Source organism: Scaptodrosophila lebanonensis, unplaced genomic scaffold (assembly GCF_003285725.1).
Source record: "Scaptodrosophila lebanonensis strain 11010-0011.00,11010-0021.00 unplaced genomic scaffold, SlebRS2 tig00000001-arrow-pilon, whole genome shotgun sequence".
Lineage (NCBI taxonomy): Eukaryota > Metazoa > Arthropoda > Insecta > Diptera > Drosophilidae > Scaptodrosophila > Scaptodrosophila lebanonensis.
In genome coordinates, this window is record NW_022060529.1 from 10774677 (window position 1) to 10798336 (window position 23660).

Genomic DNA, 23660 nt, shown 5'->3' on the forward strand with positions numbered 1-23660 from the left:
CTATGCCATGTTTTGTTTAAAGATATGCTCCCATATTTTACTTGTTGCCTAGCTTAAGTCTTACGGTGACAGATGCGAAATAGCCAGTTGTGAAGTGACAGATTCAGTTAAGAACTTACAAAGTGATTTTTAAAATACATAAATACGTACATACATATATTATAGATCTCAAAAATAAGCATAGCCTAGACTAGAGTTACTTTATTAAATTGGACTAAAACAAACTGCTTTGCATCTTGCAGTCCGCTCAATAGTATTTACATAGTATTGGTTTAGTAAATTATAAGTAATTAACAGGTGCGTTTTATAGAATATTCGCTGCTAAAAACTATTCAGATCTAAGGTAATGCTTAACACTTGAAATTCTTCATTTACCTCTGGTTAGTTGGATTCAAAATCAATTATATAAAATTTGCATTCCAATTGGCGGATAATCATTAATTTTAATGCGAATATAATTTTTCAGAACTTCATTTAACAAACAATTCCGATATCATTATCTCTATAAAACATATGTACAGAATATGTATTTCTAATGCGGAAATGAGAGAACATAAACAGAATTTTGGTCTCAGTATGGGATAGTAGTATCTAAAGTCGAATGAAAGTAATTTATAAAATCAAGGCAAAACTCGGAAATGAACGGACATCGTGTCTCTTCTTTTTTTTTAAAAAAAAGGTTTATAGACTTTCGTTTCATCACGAAACTACTTATAATGGTTAACTTTCATATATTCCTGAACATTTCGTGTAAACTAACGATTATAAATAATACTCGTATCTATTTACAAATGCAGCATAAACGTACTTAAAACTGAGCGCCTTTGTCGCTGTGGGGTCATCCAATAGAAGTTTTGGGTTCAACAGCAAAGTTTGTGACAAAAAAACTCATAACAACAATTTGTTTGACGGGGGCTGTTGCTCCTAACGAATTCACATCACACACATACAGAAGCACGCACTTTGAGGCACATTCAGTTCTAATCATACCTACATATTAAAAATTGATGTTTCCACTACACTTACGCTAGCCTAACTATTCACACAACAGCCCCCAGTTCCCAGATCCCAGCTCCCAGTCCCCCGCTACGCTCTGTATTGGCTCTTCATCTGTCTGTACTAAAACTTAAAGCTAATTGTAAACATTAAAAATTGATTTACCTGCTACGATGACAATAATGAGGACGAGGGCGAGGACGCTGGGGAGGTGGACATGGACGTGGGCGAGGACGTGGACGTGGACGTTGAAACAAGCTCCTCAAGGAGCATGCCCAATTGAGCGCAACTGGCGCTCGCAGCAACAAATAACTTTTGCACTTTTAATACATTTATCACTATTTGGCCTAAGTTGTCAGTAGTGTGTGCAGGCAGGACCAAAAGGCTAAAGCAGCGACGCAAAAATATGGCGGGTGCCGAGGAATGAAAATGGAATATGCGACACGCCAAGGCGTTTGGAACGACGCCATTTTTTGTTGCTGTTGTTGTTGTTATCAACGTTGTTGTTGCCTGTCTTAGAGCGTATTCTGCTTGTTGACTTCACCGCACTTGGCAGCTGAGTCCGGACGCGCACGTGGGCGCCTCTTTGGCTGCAACGAGTACAGCCGTCCGCTGCGTGCTCGTGTCTGTGGTTCGCCCTCGAAACGGGACATGGTATGGCTGCCACTAAAATGAAAGATAAAGGCGTTTATAGGGCGTGAGTGGAGGGGGGGACAGAGTGGAATATTTTTATCTGGCTTACTTAAGCTCCAGTTTGGCCAGACGCTGCTTAATTTTGGCCTGGCTCGCCGTATACTCGGCCAGCAGGCGGGCCAAACGCAAATTCAGGTTCTCCACCGACAACTCCAGCTTCTCAATGCCGCCCTCAATGCTGTCATGCACACGCTGCGAATCTGTAACGGAAGTGCGCACGGAAGTGTGCCCGGATGTAAGTCTAATTGAGTTATTGTCGACCTCCACCTTACCCGCAAAGATTTGCTCGTCCAGCAGACCGTCCTTGCGCAGCAATTGGCAGCCGCGTTGTGTGAGCGTGGAGCGTGCCTCTGGATAATCAGCCAGTGTCTCCCACAAGTCCCGCTTAGCCAGGCAAAAGAGATCCGAGTAGCCCAGAGAACGCACATTAGCCGTGCGTCGATTTCCCGTCCGATTGCCGGCAATTTCCAGGACGGACACTTCGCCAAAGACAGACCCAGCTCCCAGAGTGGCCAGCACCGTGATGCCATCATCGCCTACCACCGACAGCTTGCCACGCTTCACAATATACATTTCTTTGCCCACATCCCCCTTGCGACAAATATAATCACCCGGACTGAAGACCTGTAGTTTCAGCTTCAGAACGAGCGCCTCCAACAGTCCCGGCTCGGTGTCATGGAAGATGCGCACCTGCTTCAGCGTATCCATATGCACCTGAATGGCAATCTCTGCCTTCAACTTGTCAGGCAAAGCAGCCAGCACTCGCTCCTCGTCTAGGGCCCCGCTTTGGGACCAGGTGTAGGCAAACCATCGTATGACGCGCGCCTCCAACTCATGCCCCACGCGACGAAAGGCCATGTACTGTTTCACACCATCCATGCGGTTCTGAAACTCCACACGAGCCACGTTCATGTTAGATATCATTGAGCCGATGTTACCTGTCAGAGTAAGTGTTTGTAATGCCATTGAGAGAACTGTATTTGTGATGCTTCAGCAAATCGCAAACTTTGCTTTGATTTTGCGCGCTTGCTGTGAATATATATATTTTTCGGGAGTAGCTAGTCCACACGGATGAGTAACTGTTTATCCTTGATAATAGTATATTTAAAATATATCTGCCAAGAGACTTTCTGACTTCTAAAATAAGGCAGCAGACACAATCGCAGTGTCGTTTCTTAAATATTCATGATTGATGACGGCTTTGAATTCCTCGATCGAGCCAAAATAGTTCCCTGGAGGCCGTCGATAGACATCCTAGCTGCTTTACGACTTATGCAAGCGCCGAATCTTTTATCCTAGGAGTCCAGTTCCTATTAAAACTTAAACCTTAGAAAGTGACCGATCTAAGCAGAGCCTAGCACTAATCAAGACGATGCCACACCTCCACCCATTTCGGTATCAATACACGTATTTCTCGTTTTATGGCTTCAATCAGGTACATATACTTGTAAAATGAAATTTGTTTTATATTTCATTTCGATTGCAAACGGGTCTGGGTCACAATGCGACACCACGTGTGCTTAACGTGGTGAATGTTAGCACACAAGAGCGTCTAATGGCGGCACTTCCGGTACACAGACTATCCTAACATACCTACAGTATAGTAGGTATATTACATACGAGTATATATGTACAATATGTATGCAGATATTTATATACTTATGTCTGTGGGGGCTGTGAAGTGTGTCTGATGTTAACAAACGAACTTTGCATTCATCATGGTAAATTTGTTTGCTCAAACGCCCAGCCACCCAAATGCTATAGAAGGACACCCAGGACCGGTAATGGCGACGATAAGGGCGACAACAAAAATGATAAAAAGGCACGTTTGCCAAAAAGTGAGACGAGCGACAGCAACAAATCAACCCCGCAAGACAAAACAGAACAAAGCAAAACAGAAAACAAAACAAAATGGCAAAAGAGTAATGAATAATGTGGGTCGTCGACGTCGAGGACGACGTGTGGGTCGTCATAGTCGTCGTCGTTGTCATCGTCATCGTCATCGTCCTCTCTCTCTAGTCCTAGTCCTAGTGCGCGTCATGTCGGTCGTGCGTGGCTGTAAATTAATACCCATTGATGTCACAGATGTCACTCTGCAACCAATTAAACGATCAGACGAAATATTTGCGTAAACAACGCGGCTAAACAAACACGCTCAGCTCAATGAACCCCAAAGCCAGCGCCCGCAGGAACCGGGCATCCCAAGAACCCATCCTAGCACTTCCGATTCCCCTTGACTTCCAATGGCATACTCACCCACAATGGTAGCGAAGATGAGCACGCCGGCGAGGAAATCGGCCACCACAAACAAATATTCCGCATCGTTCTCGGGCGTGGGCGTCTCGCCGATTGTCGTCAGAGTCAGGGTGGACCAGTAGAAGCTGTAGATGTATTGACGCTGGAGAGTGTTGTTGCGGGTTCCGTTCAAGTTGTATACCCAGTTATCGGAACTGAAGCCCAACTCGTAGCTAATGGCAAAATACATGCAGGCATTCCAATGGATGAGCACCAATATGGCCAGCACCACTTTGCAGATGCGAAACGCATTCGGATATCCGGTGGCTGTCTCTGTCCGATCGAACCACTCCCAAAGGCGTGGCAGACGCAGCAGGCGGTTCAGGCGCACAATTACTGGACAGGGTAGATACAAACTGGAGCAAGTCTCTGGCGGCCACCAGATATAGGCCAGATCGGTTGGCAGCATGGATAGTATGTCCAGATACCAGCCCTTGGTGTGAAAGTAATTCCGTCGCAGCCTAAAGGCGTCTCGCACCAGGAGGCCCTGGTCCAGGAAACCTACCAAATGGTGAATGTCAGAGGCATGTAACAAAAGCTTTTATATGCATGGCCTTATTCTATGGCTGTATGAGTGTATTGGTGTATATATATATGTATGTGTGTGTGTGTGTGTGTGTGTGTGTGTGTGGCACGCAGCACGCGTTAAGTTTCAAAATAATTCGCGGTATTATTTTCCAGTTGGCAAGATTCCTTTGCATGCCTTTTGTTGGCGCGCTGTGCTGGTTTGTTTCTTTTTTCCACTGTAGTTCTGGTTGTTCTTTCTCTGTGTGTATGTGTGGTGTGTGTGTGTGTGTGTGTGTACGAGTGTGTGTGTTTGTGTGGTGTGCATCTGAATATTTCATTTTTGCATAGACGGGCACAGTTCATGGCGCTGTCGTTGTCGCCGTTGTTTATATTAAATACGTTTGTCGCTATATGTATGAGATGTCAAGGTTGGCTTATCCCTGTGTTTGGCAACACGCACACACACACACACACACTCACACCCACACATACACAGAGATGAGCGACCCAAATGTGTATGTATAAGTGTGACCGGCAAATGGCAAATGGCTCAGTTTGGTTTGGTCTTTCTTGGTTTTATTGCTGACGTTGTCGTCGACACGTCTGCTGTGGCTTAAGCTGATGTAGGAACCTCACATGAAAGTCTTCAAGTCTAATTTGCGTAGGCCGTTACGACAGACACACACACCCTCGCAATCACACACACACATATGTATATGTATAAGAGCACACGGTCAAACACCTCTAAAATGTATGCGTCCAATCAAAGTAAAGAAAACCACTATTGTCAGTATAGCTGTGATTTTACTGCCTCGAACATGCCAATTTTTCAGATTGAGTTGCTTAAAGCTGCGGTCAGATATGCAAATAATTTGCAGACATTTTCTTTATTTCAACAAAAAATTTGTTTAATGCACATATTGGTCTTAATGGAAGTAACTTATAGTTACAAGACAAGTTAATTCTATTTAAACCAATATAACCTCTCAAGTCATTAATTTTGGTTGTCCTTAAATACCGTAATGCAATTACTTCATATTCGTGGCCAGGATAGCAAATCGCAAATCAAAATCAGTTATAATCCTTATCACAATTAATAGTATTCTTTGGTGATGTTTAAGATTTGATTTTGTTGTTGTTGAAGCGAAGCAATATATATTTGGCCTTCCCTTCGGTGTGATGTAACGAAAAAATAATGCCGAAAGTTTTTAAACACGTTGAGGGTTCTATTAAGGATTCCTTTTTAACCAATCGTTGCAATTCTTAGTTTACTACATTTTTAAAACAGTTGGAAAAAATGCAATTAGGAATAACCTTATTATGTTTAGAGTCTAAAGACGCCTGTCCAAGAAACAAAAAAATAAAAAACAGGGATATCTTATTTGTTATACTATATTCTTTTGTATCGAAATTCTGGCTGGAGTTCGATATAGTGATAGTTGACTGTATGAAATCAAACAACCGCATAACAAACTGAGCCTTAAAAAATGTCAGTTACATGCATAAAAAGACTATTTTGATAACCACACTAGTAAGAGCCTGTTTCAGCCCACACGGGCAACTCGACTCACCCTCGTGCATGTGCACCAATGTATCCAGCAGGTAGATGAAATCACACAGATAGTCCAGTGTGTACCAGACAGCAGGCGCGTTCTTGTTAATCTCCCAGAATACCGACCGTCCAACCACAAAGATGATATTATATAACACAGCCAGAGAGACAATGGCCAGCCACTGCATAGAGAATAAGAAGCGTAGGATAATACGGAAGGGGATTAGTTCGAATGACAGCCAGATGTAGAAAGCTGCGTGTCAACTCACCCGGTAGTGGGACTGCAATGTCGGATCCACGGAGAGTCGATTGCACAGGGCGCTGTTGCCGCGAATCTCACTGGAGAGTGCCGCATCGTCGGCGGCATTTTTGCCTATCTTATCCGTATTGGTCGTATTCGAGAACTTCTCCAGAAACCAGTCGGGTGGCTTGGCCCGATTCCGTTTGGTCAGACGCTGACGTAATGCCTGCAGTGTGCGTCGCAGCGCCGACGGCTTGGTGCGTTTCGTTTGCTCCTGTAAAAGTTGTTTAAAAAGTTTAGTCAAACTTTCCACCAAACAACAGCAACAGCAACAGCAATAAGAACAACAGAAATTTGAAAGCAAAGGGTTAGCCGCGTCGCCGGCGTGCCGAAATGTGCATTTGTTGAGCACTTTACTTGGGCTAATTGAAACATTTTAATGCCATATCGCATCTCGAACAACATTAAAACTTGGCCAACTCGAACACGGCGCCTCAACTTTTTCGCTTTAAATGTGCGCTCACACGCTCAGATGATATACGCACTTAATATATACATATCCATATGTAATGAGAGCGGCACAGCTGCAGACTGCGTGGGCATAAAACTATATATGCGTACATACATGCATAACGGACTGAAATTTAAACAACATATAGTGGGTATTTTCATAGGTCTGGATGGAATTCATCCAAAAATGAAACCCAAATTGCATCTCAATTTTCTTTTGAATATCTAAATACGACTAGGGATGTCTAGAGAAAATTAAACCCCGAATGATTATAACTGAAATAATATAAAATCTTCTAACGCTGGGTTCCAGGATATGGTTTATTCTAAATAGAGTTTCATTTCAAACGTTATAGGCTTTACAATTTTCATAAACCAAGCTATTGAACATTTTTTATTTTTATTAAAATTATAGAATTATAAAATAACATTCTACAAGTATGTAGCTACAGCTTAAAGCGAAGTTTTTGCACAAATTTAAAAGCATCACGATTTACTTTTAATGCAGTGTTTTGTAGTCTCATAATGCACTTCTATTTGTGATTATTTTACGAGCTAAAGTTCCATTTAATATAATTTAAAGAAGTCCTTAAAGTATGCTCTGTTTTATTTCCTGTTTTTTGCACTTACTTATAACCACTGTACCCAACACAAGAATGGAAAAAAGGCTTTTGGATTTAGTTGAATGTCAAAGCAATATGGATTTTCTCTGATTATGTTATGTTATTCCTACTAGATATCTAATATCTCCCACTGTGCGCCGGGTGGGTTCAGCTATGTGTGTATGTATTCCTATAGCTATCCGTATATGCAGGAGACACACACGTGATGATGCTTATTACAAACATTGCTGCAAGTGTGTGCTTGTTGGTGTGTGCGTGTCTGTGTCTGTTGTCCCATGCGCGATTGTGTGCTTCCCAGATTAAAAGCATGTGCTTGACAGGCTAATAAACGCTTATCAGTTGGTGGCAGCATTTAATCCATTAAGCCATCTTATGGTATATCCGCCCAATAGAGCTCAATATGACGTACACGCCACATGTTACACAAGGACAAAGTGATATGAAGAGAGACAAGTAAGCCGCCAGGCCGACACTTGTGTGGCTTTGTTTTCATTCTTATGACGAAAAGAGAAATGTGGCACTACATAGCTATAACACGTGAATCACCGAAGGAGGTAACTACCAAAAAAGCTTAATTAAAAATGTAATTAGCAGCAAAGTTTTTGATTTATTCGAAAACAAACTTTCCACTTCTATAACACACACCAATATTATTCCTAATAGTTTAGCTCGTAATACATACAGATTTTTTCTGTCCCTCTACCACAGGTAAACTAAATTTTTTCACACGAAGGAAGTTTTTTGTAATGCAATGTGAACTGGAATATTTTTCTAACGTTTTTCGCAAGCCAGAAACATCAGCCATTGCAATTTCAATTGATATTTTTTTTCTTTCCGAGAAACGGAATTTATCTGTGCTAAAAACTGTAAGCTCCTAGTTCATCTATATAAAAAAAATTTAAGCTTTAAATATGAATTTAACGATGCACCTACATTTATTATAGATATAAGATAAGTAAGGTAAATACATAGCTTTAGCAAACATTAATTTAGCCTAATTAATACGGCTACTATCGAATTGTTAAACTTATCACATATATTGGAAAATGTGCAGCGAACGTCTACGGAATTCGAAATAGGCTTAACTAAAAAACCCATTACTGTTGCATTAAAAAATATTCGCTAGATAGATAGATATAGATTCAATGAAAATAAATAAACCCAAGATTTTAGAGATCTTTCACATACGACATAGTACTAGGTGGTAATAATTTAAAACATGCATTGTAAAAAAATAACCAAATAAAAAGTATAATACTTGTAAGTTTGTTATTTTTTCAAAACTGAAAAGCAGAAACGAATGAAACGGAAACCCCTTAAATTCAAGAAGAAAAGTATAGAAATCAAAATTTGAAAAGGATCCATCTTAATGTAAACAATTTGTAAATTAAATGTTTATCATTATTAAAATAAAAAATATATGCTATAATAGACAGATGCGTTTTGCAAAAAAAAAAATTGAAGAATATTTTATACAATAATTCATAAAATTATATACATCTATCTATTTATCTGAACGTGATGAATTACATGGTGAAAGTTGAAATTCTTGTTGTACAAAAATCGCTTGTAGATTAGTAGTATATATACTTGTATATTTAATTGGTAAGGTGCGTAAGATACGGTACAAACGTGTGTATTCGAGTAAAAGTGCTAGTCTGACCAGTAGTTCTACATGATCTATTAGACAGAGTGGAAGCGTTTGTTTCTCAAGGTCAAGCTGACTCAAGAAGTTCACAGCCATAGTTACCATGTCATTTTGTCCGGTTATAGCTGATATATCTAGTGATTGCACCATCACCACTGCACTTAGCGCATACAAATGTTCGAGCTTAGCGCGCTCGTGTCGCGTTCTTCACTACACTTTTCACTTTTGCTTCAATGAGTCTTTGCTTTTATGGTCGTCTGTCGCGCAAATCAAAGTTGGGTCTATCCGCGAAACAAAAACAAAAAACAACATTATATATACGCACGATACAATAACAACAAGGCCTAATATGCGTCGCATGCGCATGCGCGTTGACGTGCCCGTTAACACTGAAAACGCCACGCTTGTCACATGCCGTTGATTACCAACGTTGGCGTCAGCGTCAGCGTCAGCGCCTACTGCGACAGTGGCAGAAGCAGCGACAGAAGCAGCGGCTTCATACACAGGTGGCCACCATGGCGCATACACAATAACTGTCTGTGCAAGTTGTCATCGTCGCATCTGCTGCTGCTGCTGCTGCTGGTGTTGCTGGTGCTGTCGCTGCCGTTATTGTTGTTGTAATTGTAATTGTTGTTGGCAATTCAAGTGTTGTTTTAGTTTTTTGCTTTTTTTTGCAATTTTCTTAATTTGCATGTAGCGTCGCGAATGACAACGGCGTCGGCATCGGCGACGGCGATGAAGGCGTTGCGTTTAATTAATTAACTTGCATAGTCCCGAGTCACTTTGGTCCTTCATTACAGGCATTTCAGGCCAGGGCGAGTTACCAGTAAACCGAACGACTCACCGACCGACCAACCAACAACTTGCCCGCACGCTATTGATGCCAATTTGACAAGATTGATGACACTTAATGTCGCGTTGGTGCCGCCATTGCGCCCACAAAGTCACATTCTGTCATATTAACTAAGTGGCTTTGCATTTTTTTAAACGGTTTTTTGGCGTTGGTTTTATCATTTAATTAAGCTGAAAGCCATCTAATGTTTAACATTGTTTGCACAACACATTTTTGCATAAATTGATTCGCACTCATAACAACCTAACACGGCATATAGTTGGTTTGATTGATTTACATAAATGCAATGAACATTGAATTATGTATACTATGGGTTTCATGGCTGAAAATTTGAATTTTTTATTAAATGAGTTAGTTCTAACTGCCAGCGGTTGAAATGGCTCTTTTGATTTATTATTTTCAGAATTTCAATTTTAAATCTCTCGCCTTTAAACTTTTTTAAAGCTTTTTTTTGTCATTTTTTGCGATTCATCTGCACAACAAATTACACAAAAGCTGTTTTAGTGTTTCCATTTCTATTGGAATAAATGGCCTGCAACTAATGTTTTACTATTTAAATTTATTTTAAGAGTTATTTATTGTTGGATCTTTAATCTTATTGAATGGTAATGAAATTGGAAATAAAGCTTCCGAGTTCGAATGCTTGCACAAAACTATTACATCGTAATTGAAGTGAAATATTTGTCAATTCCTTTTCTTTGTGGTGAAAAACGGTTTCTTATGACAAATAATTCGCATATTACATATATGTAGTACAAACATGTTTATACACCTTAACACGAATGACAAGTAAAATAATATGAGTATTAATGTTTGGGAAGAGAAATTTATTAAGAATACATCATTGAAGGCGGAATTGAAAGTGGCACGAATAAATACTATTTCACTTGTATCAGTGCTGATGGGTTTATGTTTTTAAGCTGTTTAATGTGTAAAATTGGCGGAACATAGGATAAAAAAGCAGAGTGAGAGATTCATTTTAACAAATACCATTTTTCTCAAATGCAAGCATCTCTGCTAATGCGAACACATTTTGCAAATACCTAGTTTAAATGCCACTAATGAACTCAAATCACCTGTGTGTAGCAACAGAATTGGTTCTCATGAAAATTGCATGTGTAAGCTCAGAGCAACAAAGCTGAAATAGTGGCATTATGGAAACCCCGAGGGTCTTTGTGCCTGTGCCAATTACAAGGTTAACAGTAAGCCAAAAATCGAATGGTCAATTCGATGTACGGTGTTTTGCTTTGGTTATTTTATGTTTTTTTTTTTTCGTTTTTGGCGTACTTGTACTTGAAAAGCAATCGCAGTGAATTGAATATCAAGTCAGCCACACTGGCGAACTACGCAGGTCGCCTGATTGGCATGCAAAGCACATACGAGTGCTGGACAATAAATTTCCATAATTGTGCCTCCGTTAGAGCAGCGCAGCCAGCGGACCAGCAACAAGCTTTATGATATTCAAATCGAGCTTTTCGGCGTTTATTCGATGCGTATGTTTTTATGCTCAAATAAAATGCTCTTAACGCTTTATTAAAACGAAGTGTTAGAAGTTGCCAAGAGTCAAGAGCGTCTAAGTGTTGTGTACAAATTTAAATTCCAGGCAAGCCAGAAAACCGAGCATGCAGAGAACAAAAACACACACAATATGGGTACAGTAGAACCTGCCTTATTGGGTATTTCTGTATAAAATATCTCATCCTTCATGCTTAAGCTTTCTTCAGAAGTCAACGCAAACCGAATTGAGTTTAATTTTCAAAACAATGTCTTCATACTATAACTAGGTTCATTCACAGCTAGAAATCGGAAAAATTGGTTCACCCCTATATGCTGACATTTAAAGAAGCTAACCCGAGATTGGCCCACATAAGCAGATTTTACTCTTTACATATCTGTGTATTTGCTTATATTGTAGATATATTTTCTATCATCAATGGTTGCCATTGGCACTTCACGTGAATCTCGACAAATTGCGATTTATCATTAACACATTTATTATGTCCAATTGAGTTGTATCAACACCCACCCACACATTTCGTATTTGTTATTTGCATACAGATTTTGGGTTTATTGATTAAAAGTCAGCAAGTGACTAAGCTGTTGTTATTGTTTTTTGTACTTTGCGCTCATTGCGCTGGGAAATTATGCAAATGTGCTGCAGATTAGATAATCATAATAACATATTGGCATTTATCAGCGATGAGTACATCCAGCTGGCAGGCTAATGGTTTCAGCTTAAACACACGTCAACATCACCCACTCTTTAAAGCACCTTGCCTTTTTAGCCTTTTACATAGCCATGTATGTTTGCTTTAACCAGAACATTCGTCAAGCCGTCTATTAGGCGGGACTAACAATAAGCCTGGCCTTGTTTTTTCACAAACATAAACACACACAAACACAGAGAGCGGCCTTAAAACCGTCATCAGAATAATCATAATGCCTTTTAGTTGCACACAGACGCCTTCTGGTTTGTTATAAGGCTCCACTTTTCTTGTTATTTACCGAGCGCATTAGGCGGCTTTTGAATTTGCGGTTCGTGTAAGTCACTGTCGAGTCGAGTGCCTAGGGAGAGTTCAGAATTTTTCTGCTGGCGACGTCTAACACGTTTTTTGCGCAACTGAAATTCTTACAAAATTGACTAACTAAAAAAACCCTGGATTAGCGACAGGACGAGCCGAACGGATAGAGACAAAGGATGGGATGGATAGACAGGCGTGCTCTTTGTTTATTTTCCTGTGGCTTTTTATTGCTGTACTGTTGTTGTTGTTTCGATTGCTGTGTGGCTCAAATTGCAGAGAAACAATAAGCAAAACAGAAAATGCTAATGGTAGAGGAGGCGAAAGGAATTGAGCTCTAAACGCAAAGTATGGAAAACAAATAAAGCTTATTAATCGGTTTAATAGCGAAAGCAGGCGTTAGCCAGCACGACATCCTGGACACTGACCAACTTGGCGGTTATTAAACTATTTCTACCACTCGTGTTTCTCGTTCAATTCAATGTCGCTGAATGTCTCGAGCATTTTCAATGCCAGTCAGGCAATTTATTTCCATCATTCCGCCATCGACGGTCACTTAATTGTTCCACGTTGGTGGTGCAAAAATTTGAGTGATGAACAAACAGCAAAGCGACTTGACTATGAGACAAGGGACAAACAAGGGACAGAAGGACAAACAGATAGAGAACCCTATTTGTAAGCTAGCAACAATGAGTGCTGTGTACTCTTTCCTTGTTGTTGTTACTGCTGCTGTAGCTGTTGCGGCACCTTGTTCCCTTGCTGAATGGTTGGCTTGCTGGCTTGGTGGCTGGCTTGCTGGCCAAAGCACACACAACACACCTCAAAAGCAATTTTTGGTGTGCGGTTTTCTGGTCGGACGCTCGATTCGATAGGACGTCCACATCACTCTCTGAGGGTGGGCCGAGTCGATCATTTGTGGTTATTTCATTGCGTTTTTGCTGTCATGCCATTTATGAAATGACATTGAAACAGTTTCTTCTTCTTCTACCTCCATCTTCAATCCGCCTAATGCCTTACCATTGTGGCAAGATGAGTGGGGATAAGAGAGGCAGCCACTTTTTAAATTACCAGTTGCCGCTTATATGTCAAACCTGTCTAAAATTGGGCAACAGCCAGCTTTAGCTCCCGGAACAAGTATTTTACAATAAAGAAAAATGCACTTCATTATAAGAGTATATCCACATCTAGCTACTATTTTGTTCGATTACAATTTTATATAAACAGCAGCCAAGTATTGTGCCTAAACGCCTTACTTTCATTAAATTTTTTGAGCATACTTAGCTTAGACTTTTAATAAGAGCCATTGCAGGTGCCACTTCTGCTTGGGCAGCTGTTTACGTTTAACTTTGCAATTTATTCGGTTGGAACATTTGATTGAAGTGACAGGCGAAATGCCCTTCGAAATACTTTGAAGACGGTTGTCTTCAACTAACTGTAATGTGGACTAATTATAGAAACACATCATTTATGCTATAAATGCAATTTAGTCTAAGTTATGACTATGCATAGTCATATGTGTATAGTATGCATGTGTATGCATAACAAGTTAACTCATATGGAAAATCGAATGCAATATAAATAAATTACTTGTAATTAAAAGATATCCTTAAATCTTCAAGCCAAAACACATTTCTGAGTATTATGAACAAAAGTTTCATATTTTTGCCACTAACAAATAAAGAACATATAAATAGATTTGTTCTTTATTTTTACAATCTACGGGGAAAGTTAAAAACTCAAGGCTTCAATAAGTAAGAGCCATGACTGAATAGTGTTCGGGTAGGAAAAATATATATTATCCCACTTATATCGAGGAAAGAGTGAGAATATTTACTAGATAACATCGAAATATGCCCCATTGTTACAAGTCGTTTTCTGTAACCTTCGGTAAAGTGTCTTTGGCCGTTCTTTTTTTCTGCGTTAATAATAGCTCGAGGGTTAAATGAAGTTTTTAGGAAGCCTCGGCAAAACGGCACATAAAAAACGAAGAAAATAATGCAATTATTTTTAAGTCAATTGACACGTGCTAATAAAAACGGCTGCGGGCACCCAAACGGGCTCCAAAATGCCGGCCACAAAGCCGTCGACCGCCTGATGGCGACGACAACTGAGTACGTGACAATGAAGGAAGTAATTAAAACGCGATTTAGCTGCGAAGGTCAAGTTTATGAAGGTCTGCAGTTCGTTTACATAGCGCATCGCATGCTGCTGGGTAAATTACCTGTAGCATAAATATATGAACTCTCTCGCTTTTCGCTTTAAGTATATACATATGCTCATACATATACAAATATATGAGCACTCATGCTTGTATACTGTACAATAGTATACATAGTAGATGACAGCATGAAGGCATGGCCAGGACGTTGCTGATGGGGAACGGCGATAGCATTAATCAATTAAAGCAATTACTTAATTACGACAGGGCGCATAATTGAATATCATAGCTGTAGCCGTTAAATTATAACCAACAAATAAATAAACTATAGCCAGACTGTGGGCACGCGCGTATTAAATTACGCATACGCCATGCTGTCCGCTAAATGTGGAATAAATGTGTCTACTCACTTGAATAAGTTTCCGTCCATTCTCCAGATAGTTCTCATCGTTCTGGTGGCTAACAGGAACGGCCTGGCACTGGTCCTTCCGCACAGCAGCCACAGCGGTGGCCTCAGCAACATCTTCATCGTACTCTTCAACTTCATCATCATCCTCCTCCCCATCCGTTGTTTCATTGCTGAGCGAGCTGGGACGCCTGTTGGTGTTGGATGAAAGCATGCCACGCTGCTGATAATGTCGTTGCCAAGGGGCACGTTGACAACTGTTCATAGCATGCTGCTGATGCTGCTGCAGGGCAGGCGGATAGGGCGGTGGCTGTTGTTGTTGCTGTTGGTGCTGTTCTCGGACTGCGTTGTCATCGCCAACCTGACCCAAGGGTCTGTGCATCAGCTCCGGCGTTGGCGTTTGGTTGGCAATTATGTGCTTGCGTGGCAGACAAACGCTACCACTTGCTCCATCCGGCGTAATCGCAGCCATTGGCCTGAATGGAGCATACAAGCCGCCACTGACTTCTTCGGTTGCCAACGCGTTGTCCAAACCATTGAATGCCGTATGGAAAAGAGCTTCGGCAGCGTTCTGGCTTGTTGAACTGCCGTAAGGAATTTGAGCTGTGGCTGTAGATGAGGGACTTGCAAAGCGCGTAGTGCGATACATGGGACGGCTTAGGCTGAAGGACATTAAAATAACAAAATAATCAATAACAATATGTCTTTAGCTTCATGGGGAAGTTGTGCCAAAATATCGAAAATTGGCAAAAATAACAATAACTAAAGACTATTTATGAAAAGAAAGGCCTGTGCCAGCAAGTTATACAAAATAAAGTGCATTTTACTTTATATTTCATAATCACCAATCAATTTAGATGATTTATTCTGTTTCAGACACATTTATAATTACACTTCACCCTTTGTGCGATGGATTTCAAAGCAATATGTGCTTACTTTTAAATTTATATATTAGGTTTATTTAATCTCTTCTGCCTAAGACTTAAGAGGAACTCTACGCTAATAAACTTGGAAATTTGCAATAAAGTTGACTTCTTAGAAATTCGAGCATGGATTTCGAATTTGAGGTTCGAATCACTTTCGCTGTCATTTTTTTGGATTAATAAAATTAAATACAAATTCAAATACAAATAATAACTTTAAATTATTGATTATTTTTTTGGATTAATAAAATTAAATTCAAATTCAAATACAAATAATAACTTTAAATTATTGCGGAAGTACTACTTACTTGTAACCATATTTGGGCGATTCGGTTTCAGGCCGGCGTCTGGTGGACATCATAGTATTGACCCGATCTCCGCGGGCTGCAGCCATCATATAGGTCCACATTGCGATGCATTACATGCAGGCGCATGAGACCCGAATCGAGGGGAGGAATGAAATCGGCTACCTTGGGCACTCAAGCGGCATGAGTGCACGGAAGTTGCATGAACGAATGAGCTGCAAGTAAGCGTAAGAAGTTCCCGATTACAAACTCAGAAGCACAGTGCATTTATGGCCAGTGCCCCACCAACTGTAGGTGGAGGCACTAAAAAATTATTTAACGCACAATGTTAGCCAGCGGGCGGAAGACTTTAAGTCTGTTGGTAAAGTAAAATAAAATAAAGTCAAATGCCTTAAATTCAAAGGCCACGGCAGGGCCTAAACACCCACTTGACGGCAATTGTATAGCTCAGTTGTGGAGGGGGAGTGGACCGGTGTGGGGCAGGGCAGTCATAAATGCCTTTGGGTTAGCGTTGCGACTACACGTTGGCTCGGCAATGTGATTGCCCTGCCATAAAAGAGTCGGGCAAGTTGAAAAGAAAGAGTATGTATGTTTTTATGTACTTATGTAGTGGCTGCTGGGCGGTCTGAAGTGACTGAAATGCAGCTGTAATTAAGCAATTAAATGTAAATGGCGGAAACGGCGCTCAAAATTGCCAGCGTGTCGCAAACTTTAAGGGCAAACAATGTTTGTGGCTTGTGGCAATGAAACTTTTCGCACAAGCAATATCCCCGGGCTCCTTAAGGTATGCAACGAAAATTGAAACATTTACGAAAGCATTCGACTAACACAAATGCGGCCAAAACCAAGATGGAGGTAGAGAGAGCGATATAAATGTAAATGAACACAATCAGAATGTTGGCAAAAATTAAGCTTAGAACAAATTTCTTTCTATAATTTCCACTCGAATAGTGTTTTTGAAGCGAATGGAAGCCATCGACCAACCACACCCCATATCCTATAACCGGAGGGGCTCTGTATGCGGCTCAATTGGCAATGCACTGCAGCATTCCACATCTCTTTATGCTAGCTTTCTTTGTCTGCATCTGGATGGCTGGGTAGCTGGCTGGGTAGCTGGCTGGCTGGCTGGCTTGCTGGCAGGGTACTATCACTGTCTGATGTCGCATGATTTTATGTCATAGATTATCTTAGTGGGTTTTTGGCTTTTGCCTTGCTTGGCTACGTTTTGTTAGCGTTAGCATTCAATTTTAAGTGCAGTTTTTCTCTTCTATTCTTTTTTCCTTTTGTTTAATTTTTGTTGTTGTTTCTTTCTGTAAGTGCTGCAGCAAGTTGGACTGCTTCTGATGAGTCAGGACAAAAAGTCTTTGACCGCACAACGCGGGCGCATATTTTGTCGCTTTTACGATCTGCTGTAAATAAACTGAACCGAAGCTGAAGACCAGTTCTTGGGGTAACTAACTAATCAGCCAATGCCATTGGCATATTAACAACAAAGCGTCGAGACTTTGTTCAGTTCTTTTTCGCACTGCACTCTCGAATTGGTGTGCAAGTAATGGCCACGATGAAGATATCGATTTTCACTGGAAAATTCAAGTGAAACCATTTATCAACTTCAGCTGCAAAAATAGTCAAGCAGATAACATAAAATTGACTTTGATAAAATGTGCGAACAGTTTTAAATTCAGCAGCAAAAACAAGCATACGGCCTTGGCATTAGGCAAATAATTTTACACTCATAATGCTAATCAAAGTTCTTATAACACGCTTGCGGCCAAATCGTACCAATTAATGCCGGAAAAAGTTGCCACAACAACAACAATAACAGCAACGTCAAAAATAGCAGAAACTATAGCAACAACAACAATAACATGAAACGTCTTCGTATCAGCTGTAACTTCAAAACCCAGACGAACATCAATAGAAGACGACTGCCTGCCTTCTGATGCCTCTCAAATCGTCCAACTCAGCTTGAGTTGCTAACGAGCTATAAATGGTGTTGCCGGCAGCTTTAATGTGGGTATCTGTATGTGTGTTGTTGTGTGTTTGTGCGCTTATGTGAGTGTGTGCAATCATTTGTAATGATTAAGTGGCGCCCTGTGTGAGTGTTTATGCCCAAAGGACTCGTTTACACGCATTCCACTTGTACAGATTATGAGTCGAAGAAGGTCTTAGCACCACAGCTCCATCGAAGAAATCCTCGCATAATTCATCGCACATCACGGTAAGCCAAACGGCCCCACTCATAATAATGTGGGTCAAATGTTGACCAAGGAGCTACTGCCCAACTCAAAGATATCTTTTTGATGCTTATGGTAAATAAAGACATGGCTATGCAGCCATTGGCCGACATTGAACGTAAATAGAAATAGTTTTTTCATTTCCGCTGTCAAACTTTGTTGCCAATGTATCAAAGTAGCGCGAGGAAGTAGCCAACCGGCCAGGGCCATTGCGTGCAAAGTTCAATGCGTCTACAACAGAATAGCTAAGAAAATACATTGGCAATCAAGTGAATAAATAAGTATAACGATTTCTTGATAGCTTTAAGGTTTTTTGCTGCTTCAACCCATAAAACATATAAAAGTAACACTAATGTTTAATATCCTTTGAAGGAAAAATGTTCACAGCTCATTGTAATAATATTAACGATTTATATGTAAGAACATATATAATAATGATAATAATCTTTAATTATTGCATTTATGATGCAAATTCACAAAATATCATCACTTTGACCAGAAAAACCTCCCTACCAAATGAAATAAAGTATGCACTTTCCGAGGACTACGAGTTGCGAAAGAGTGACTCTTCCACTCCTCCTAATTTTAATACAAGATTTACCTAAATTTGATTTGAAAATCTACTATGTATTGAATGCAATATTGAAAAATATATTTTTCTTAGAACTTTTTTTCTCCGCAGCATAAAAAAATTAAGCATAAACTTATAACGAAAAACGTAAAGGCGCTTAACCACCTGCACAAAAAAACATAATTGTTTTTTGGAACAATTTTGTTTGCGATAATCTAACGATAATAAATGAAAAACACATATTTTAATAAGCATAAAAAAACAACAAATTTTTTTATTGCTCTTCATTTAAAAAAGTTAAACTTTATATAAATCAGTTGCAGCATTTAGTTTCAGTTTCAATATTTAGCTTAAAAAACGGGTAAATTGGTAATTTTTTTTCTCTTTGCTATTAAGTAAACAATAAATCTTTTTTATCGTAAAAGATAATAATAACCATCGTTCTGTGATGCGTGCGTTTGAATGTCCCTTTTTTATATTTCTTCATTTCAATTAAAACAAAACTCTCAACTAACCTATTTAGCTAAATAAACAATTGGAGTTCTACAAAAAAGGAGGACAAAAAACTCGCATAAGTGTGTACTTTTATTTTGGTATCCATTTAATCGTGGTAGCAGTGTATATAGACTTTTTAGTGATCCGATACTAATGTGTATGTGCACACCCTTGTTTGTTTGCTAGTGCAGTCAATTGAGTCATTTAATTACTTAGGGTCGGTTGCATTGAATTTCCGCAAGACAGCTGAGCAAATTAAGGGGCTATCAGAGATAAGTTCGATAATCCACTACAAAATAATTTGAGCTGCCAATGCACACAAATACGATTTGCCAAAGCGAAGACGAAGTAAAAGTAAATAAAATGTACATACATTCACGCAGTTTGCTTAACGGATGAGGGCAGGATGGATAACTGACCAAAGAGGTGGCAATCGTTCTCCAATTGTCGACTGCCAATTGCCAATTGAATTGGCAGGACATCAAAATATTTACAAATAATACTTGATTGCCTGCAGGGCTGCTTGATGTCCAGATCGTTTTATTTTCTTTTCTTTTTTTGTAAATGTAATATATATAGTCCTATCGTAATAAATATGTATATATATATATATATATATATATATATATATGTAAATGTATTCTGGCACTCCACTAACCTGCGTTGACGTGAGACATATCACGTATACGCCATGTGCACACACACCACATAAAATTTCAATCAAAACAAACCTGGCTCCTAAAGAGCAATGGAAAAATCGAAAGAAAAAACGTTTAAAGCGTTTGTATAGGCAGCATTGAATGGGCATGTTTTATGAGCCAAACCAATGCGTACCGATTGCCATAAAGAGATTTGTGCCAAAAGCGATACCACCTAAGTGCTAACCTGTGTATATACAGGGTGCCTCGCCCACACTAAATCGAAATCCAAATCACATACTTGCATATAGTACTATATTTAAATATCAATAATTATTGTGTGTAATTTATGTTCATGCCTGTGCTGAGCGCTAGGGAAAATGGAAAAACAAGAGACAGCTAAATGTAGCTGGAGGGCTCACTTCCATATTATGAATATTCATGGACATAGTTGTCACTCGCATGTGTATATACTCGTATGTAGATGATAACGCTTGCAAATACACTTAGTGTGTAGATATATCTATGTGTGTGTATTTGTGCTTACAAGTAGCTTTGTGTGTCAAAGAGCTGAAAATGATTGTAGAAACGCTTCGTTAACGACAAGCTGCCCTCGAGCTGCTCACATCCTTTTCGGTTGCCTCGGCGCCATTCATAAATTCTTTAATAATTGTCGGAACCTAGGACTCGAACTTGAGTGCACAGCCAACCAACCGGACAGAATTATCTAATCTTTTATGAGAGAATTGTGCCCTGTGCAGGTAGGTGACTTCAATTAACATTCGTGCACGTAAACGCAATAACGCAAATGGATTCGGGCTTGTTTAATAAAATGCGATATTTATGGAGTTTACGGCTACGACGCCTCCGGACTGATAACAGAGTCGCGTTAATATGGCGACCAGCCAGTTATAATTTGTGCGGGGACGGGGTGAACGCGATGGACACTAGAATACAGTTTTGATATTAATATACTTGTGCAATATTTGACAATTAAAAATGAATGAGTGATGGCTCTGGGTCTCCAAAATGGACAACGATATTGATATTACGTATACGCGCTGTCATACATATATGGCAACTCACAAAATATGATGCGTGGGGTGGCCAATTTATTTTAGTGCGTGCGTATGCACGTGGCAAGTGATACCTGAAAGCCATCTACTGCAATGGAATAGCTGGCCTACGCAAATGTGCCTGTTGCATTTACAACGTTGCACCAATTATGAGGGGATTACAGTTTCTCGGCGCACTTTACTTCACAACTGTAGCTAGCTTGCACTGACATTGATGGGACTCCGAATAGGGGCATTTCTAACAGTGCACTTGAAATGCGTTCAACCAGCAACTGTTATTCCAGCACACTAGAATACCAATGTCAAGGACTACCATTCCTCTATCCAAGAGTATCTAACGCATGTTTGTGTTGTGCTATTGAGTGTCGGGTACGGGGAAAAAAGGGCCTTTACTCTGCCTATATACTATTTAAGTACTTTTCCTATATGCATGTCGTTTACTTGTGGCAATCAAATCCAGCTTACTCCCTGCAACACGTCCCTGATGCAGCAACCACTCTGCCGCATTTATGCGAGGATTAAAATTGTTTTGAGCACTTCACTATACACCGAAAAAACATGCTCTAGATTTTAGAAACGCCGCAATTACATTTTTTCGTTTTTCAACGGCTTTTTGAGAACCCGTAAAAGTAATTCTTCGTTGTTAGATTTTTGGGCAACTCGTGAAAACAAATTGATTTTAGATTGCGTTAAATTAAGAAAAGTGTGTATTTTGTCCTGAGACATATAGTTCTTAGATTTACTTATAATTCTTAAATATTTTCAGATTTGTGAGAGAGCCGCTTTGAAACAATACAATATAAAATCTTCAATGCAAACCGATTTTCAAAATAAAAATGATTAATAGTTGCTTGTGTAAATTTAGAAAAATACATTTTCGCTTTGTAGAAAATATTCATTAATTTTTTCATAATTTGCGAAACTCGACTTGTCCAATAGTAGGGCCATCTGCCATTAGATGCGAGGATTTTTAAAGCGATTTAGTGTATTTATTTTTTTGAGTGTAATTTGACTAAAACTTGAAGTTGTAGTTGCCATTGAATGTTATTGGAGGCCACTTGTGGCATGTCTGTGCATAATTCAGAGCCTATCCTTATGCGGCTAAAGTTTTCATATGCGCTTTTACGCCTACAGGTATTTAGTGATTCCAAGTAGACAACAGCATCAAGTTCAAGGATTATCATTATATTACACAATTCCTGCATTCACTACATTTTCGAATTGGCTAACATTGGCTGGTGCCCTTAAATTGGAACACGTTCCAATTGTGTTTATAGCGTATACTAATGAGTTGGTATTAAGGTATTTCAGAAGAATATTTGAAAGCTTTACATGATGTTATGTGATAGGATAAAATACATATGTGTTTGAAATCAACAATTAAATTAAACACAAATGTAAATAAATTGCAGTAAATGCACTAATCTAAAATTAATAAAATAAATTGCATGTTTTTTTGCTTGTAATTAATTTAAAATACAATTTAAATTGCAAAATTTTATCAAAGTTCATATAAATGCAATATGGATATAAATATGCATGTTGATTGCATGTAGGAATGGTATCCTGTAACACACTGCGAAGACGCCTACGACCACGTGCCTGTTTCATCAACCACTTTGCGGCAATTACGATGAGGATTACAATTGTTTTCGCTTTACACGCAACTAAAGTGGTTGTTGTTTCCACAGACATTGACCGTAGGCTGTTGAGCGGCATACCCGGACATAAATTAGATAGAGACTGGGTATCAGAGTGGGTAAGAGTGTTGGTGGAGGGAATAATGTTTACCTTTGCTCCGCCTGGAGGTGCACTTGAGTTGTGTTAATCCAACAACTGTCAGGTGGTGTCGAGTGGTACCTAATCCTATTAGATGTTGGTGATGCTGTTGTGCCGCTCGTTGAGTTCGTTCTATTTACTTTTTTTCTTCGGTTCCTTACACTCCTTAGACGCCTGCTGGCATTGAATTATTCGTATTTAAATGCGTGCAGTAATTTCAAATGAAATTTGAATATTTTATGCCACACTCAAGAAATTTACTTTTACATATATTTTTGTACACACACACAAACACAAACACCCGCAAAGAAAGGCGCATTAGAAATTACGGCTATAACATTTGCTGCTTGAGCTGCCACTGTGGACTCCTTTCATATATTTTTTATTGAATAAAAATTCAAATTAAACACACTTTACGCTCACTGGTCTGATTCAAAACGGTCGCGCGCGCTTCGCAGGCTTGCAATGGAAACGCATTACAATGGAAATTATCAGAAAAAGCGAAACAAACGCGATGCGATGACGAGATGTGTGTGTCCTGCAGAAGATGTACCGTATGATGGCAACAACAACAGTTGTCACACTCACTGTTACTTTAACTCCCACTGTTAAGTTCACTGTAAACGCCGCGAGCC

The 23660-nt window shown here is 39.6% G+C and overlaps 1 protein-coding gene across 1 annotated transcript; it reads right to left on the bottom strand.

Moving 5' to 3' along the window:
• Positions 1-1511: 1511 nt before the first annotated feature.
• On the bottom strand, positions 1512-23139 carry LOC115634822 (cyclic nucleotide-gated cation channel subunit A). The gene is made up of 10 exons (XM_030532741.1): positions 23038-23139; positions 16233-16444; positions 15363-15663; positions 15006-15284; positions 6313-6558; positions 6063-6225; positions 3946-4485; positions 1962-2627; positions 1739-1889; positions 1512-1662 (listed from the first exon to the last, which is right to left on the bottom strand). The coding sequence occupies exons 2-10, from the start codon at positions 16331-16333 to the stop codon at positions 1512-1514; spliced, it is 2598 nt and encodes an 865-aa protein (XP_030388601.1). The 5' UTR covers positions 16334-16444; positions 23038-23139.
• Positions 23140-23660: the final 521 nt, after the last annotated feature.

Bases quoted from the DNA above. Each gene is read 5' to 3' on its own strand.
- LOC115634822 (XM_030532741.1), bottom strand. From the start codon at position 16,333: ATGTGGACCTATATGATGGCTGCAGCCCGCGGAGATCGGGTCAATACT. The intron at 6,559-15,005 runs GTGAGTAGACAC...CAACTTTTACAG, and splicing joins ATGGACGGAAACTTATTCAA to GAGCAAACGAAACGCACCAA. The intron at 4,486-6,062 runs GTGAGTCGAGTT...ACCATTTGGTAG, and splicing joins ATTGGTGCACATGCACGAGG to GTTTCCTGGACCAGGGCCTC.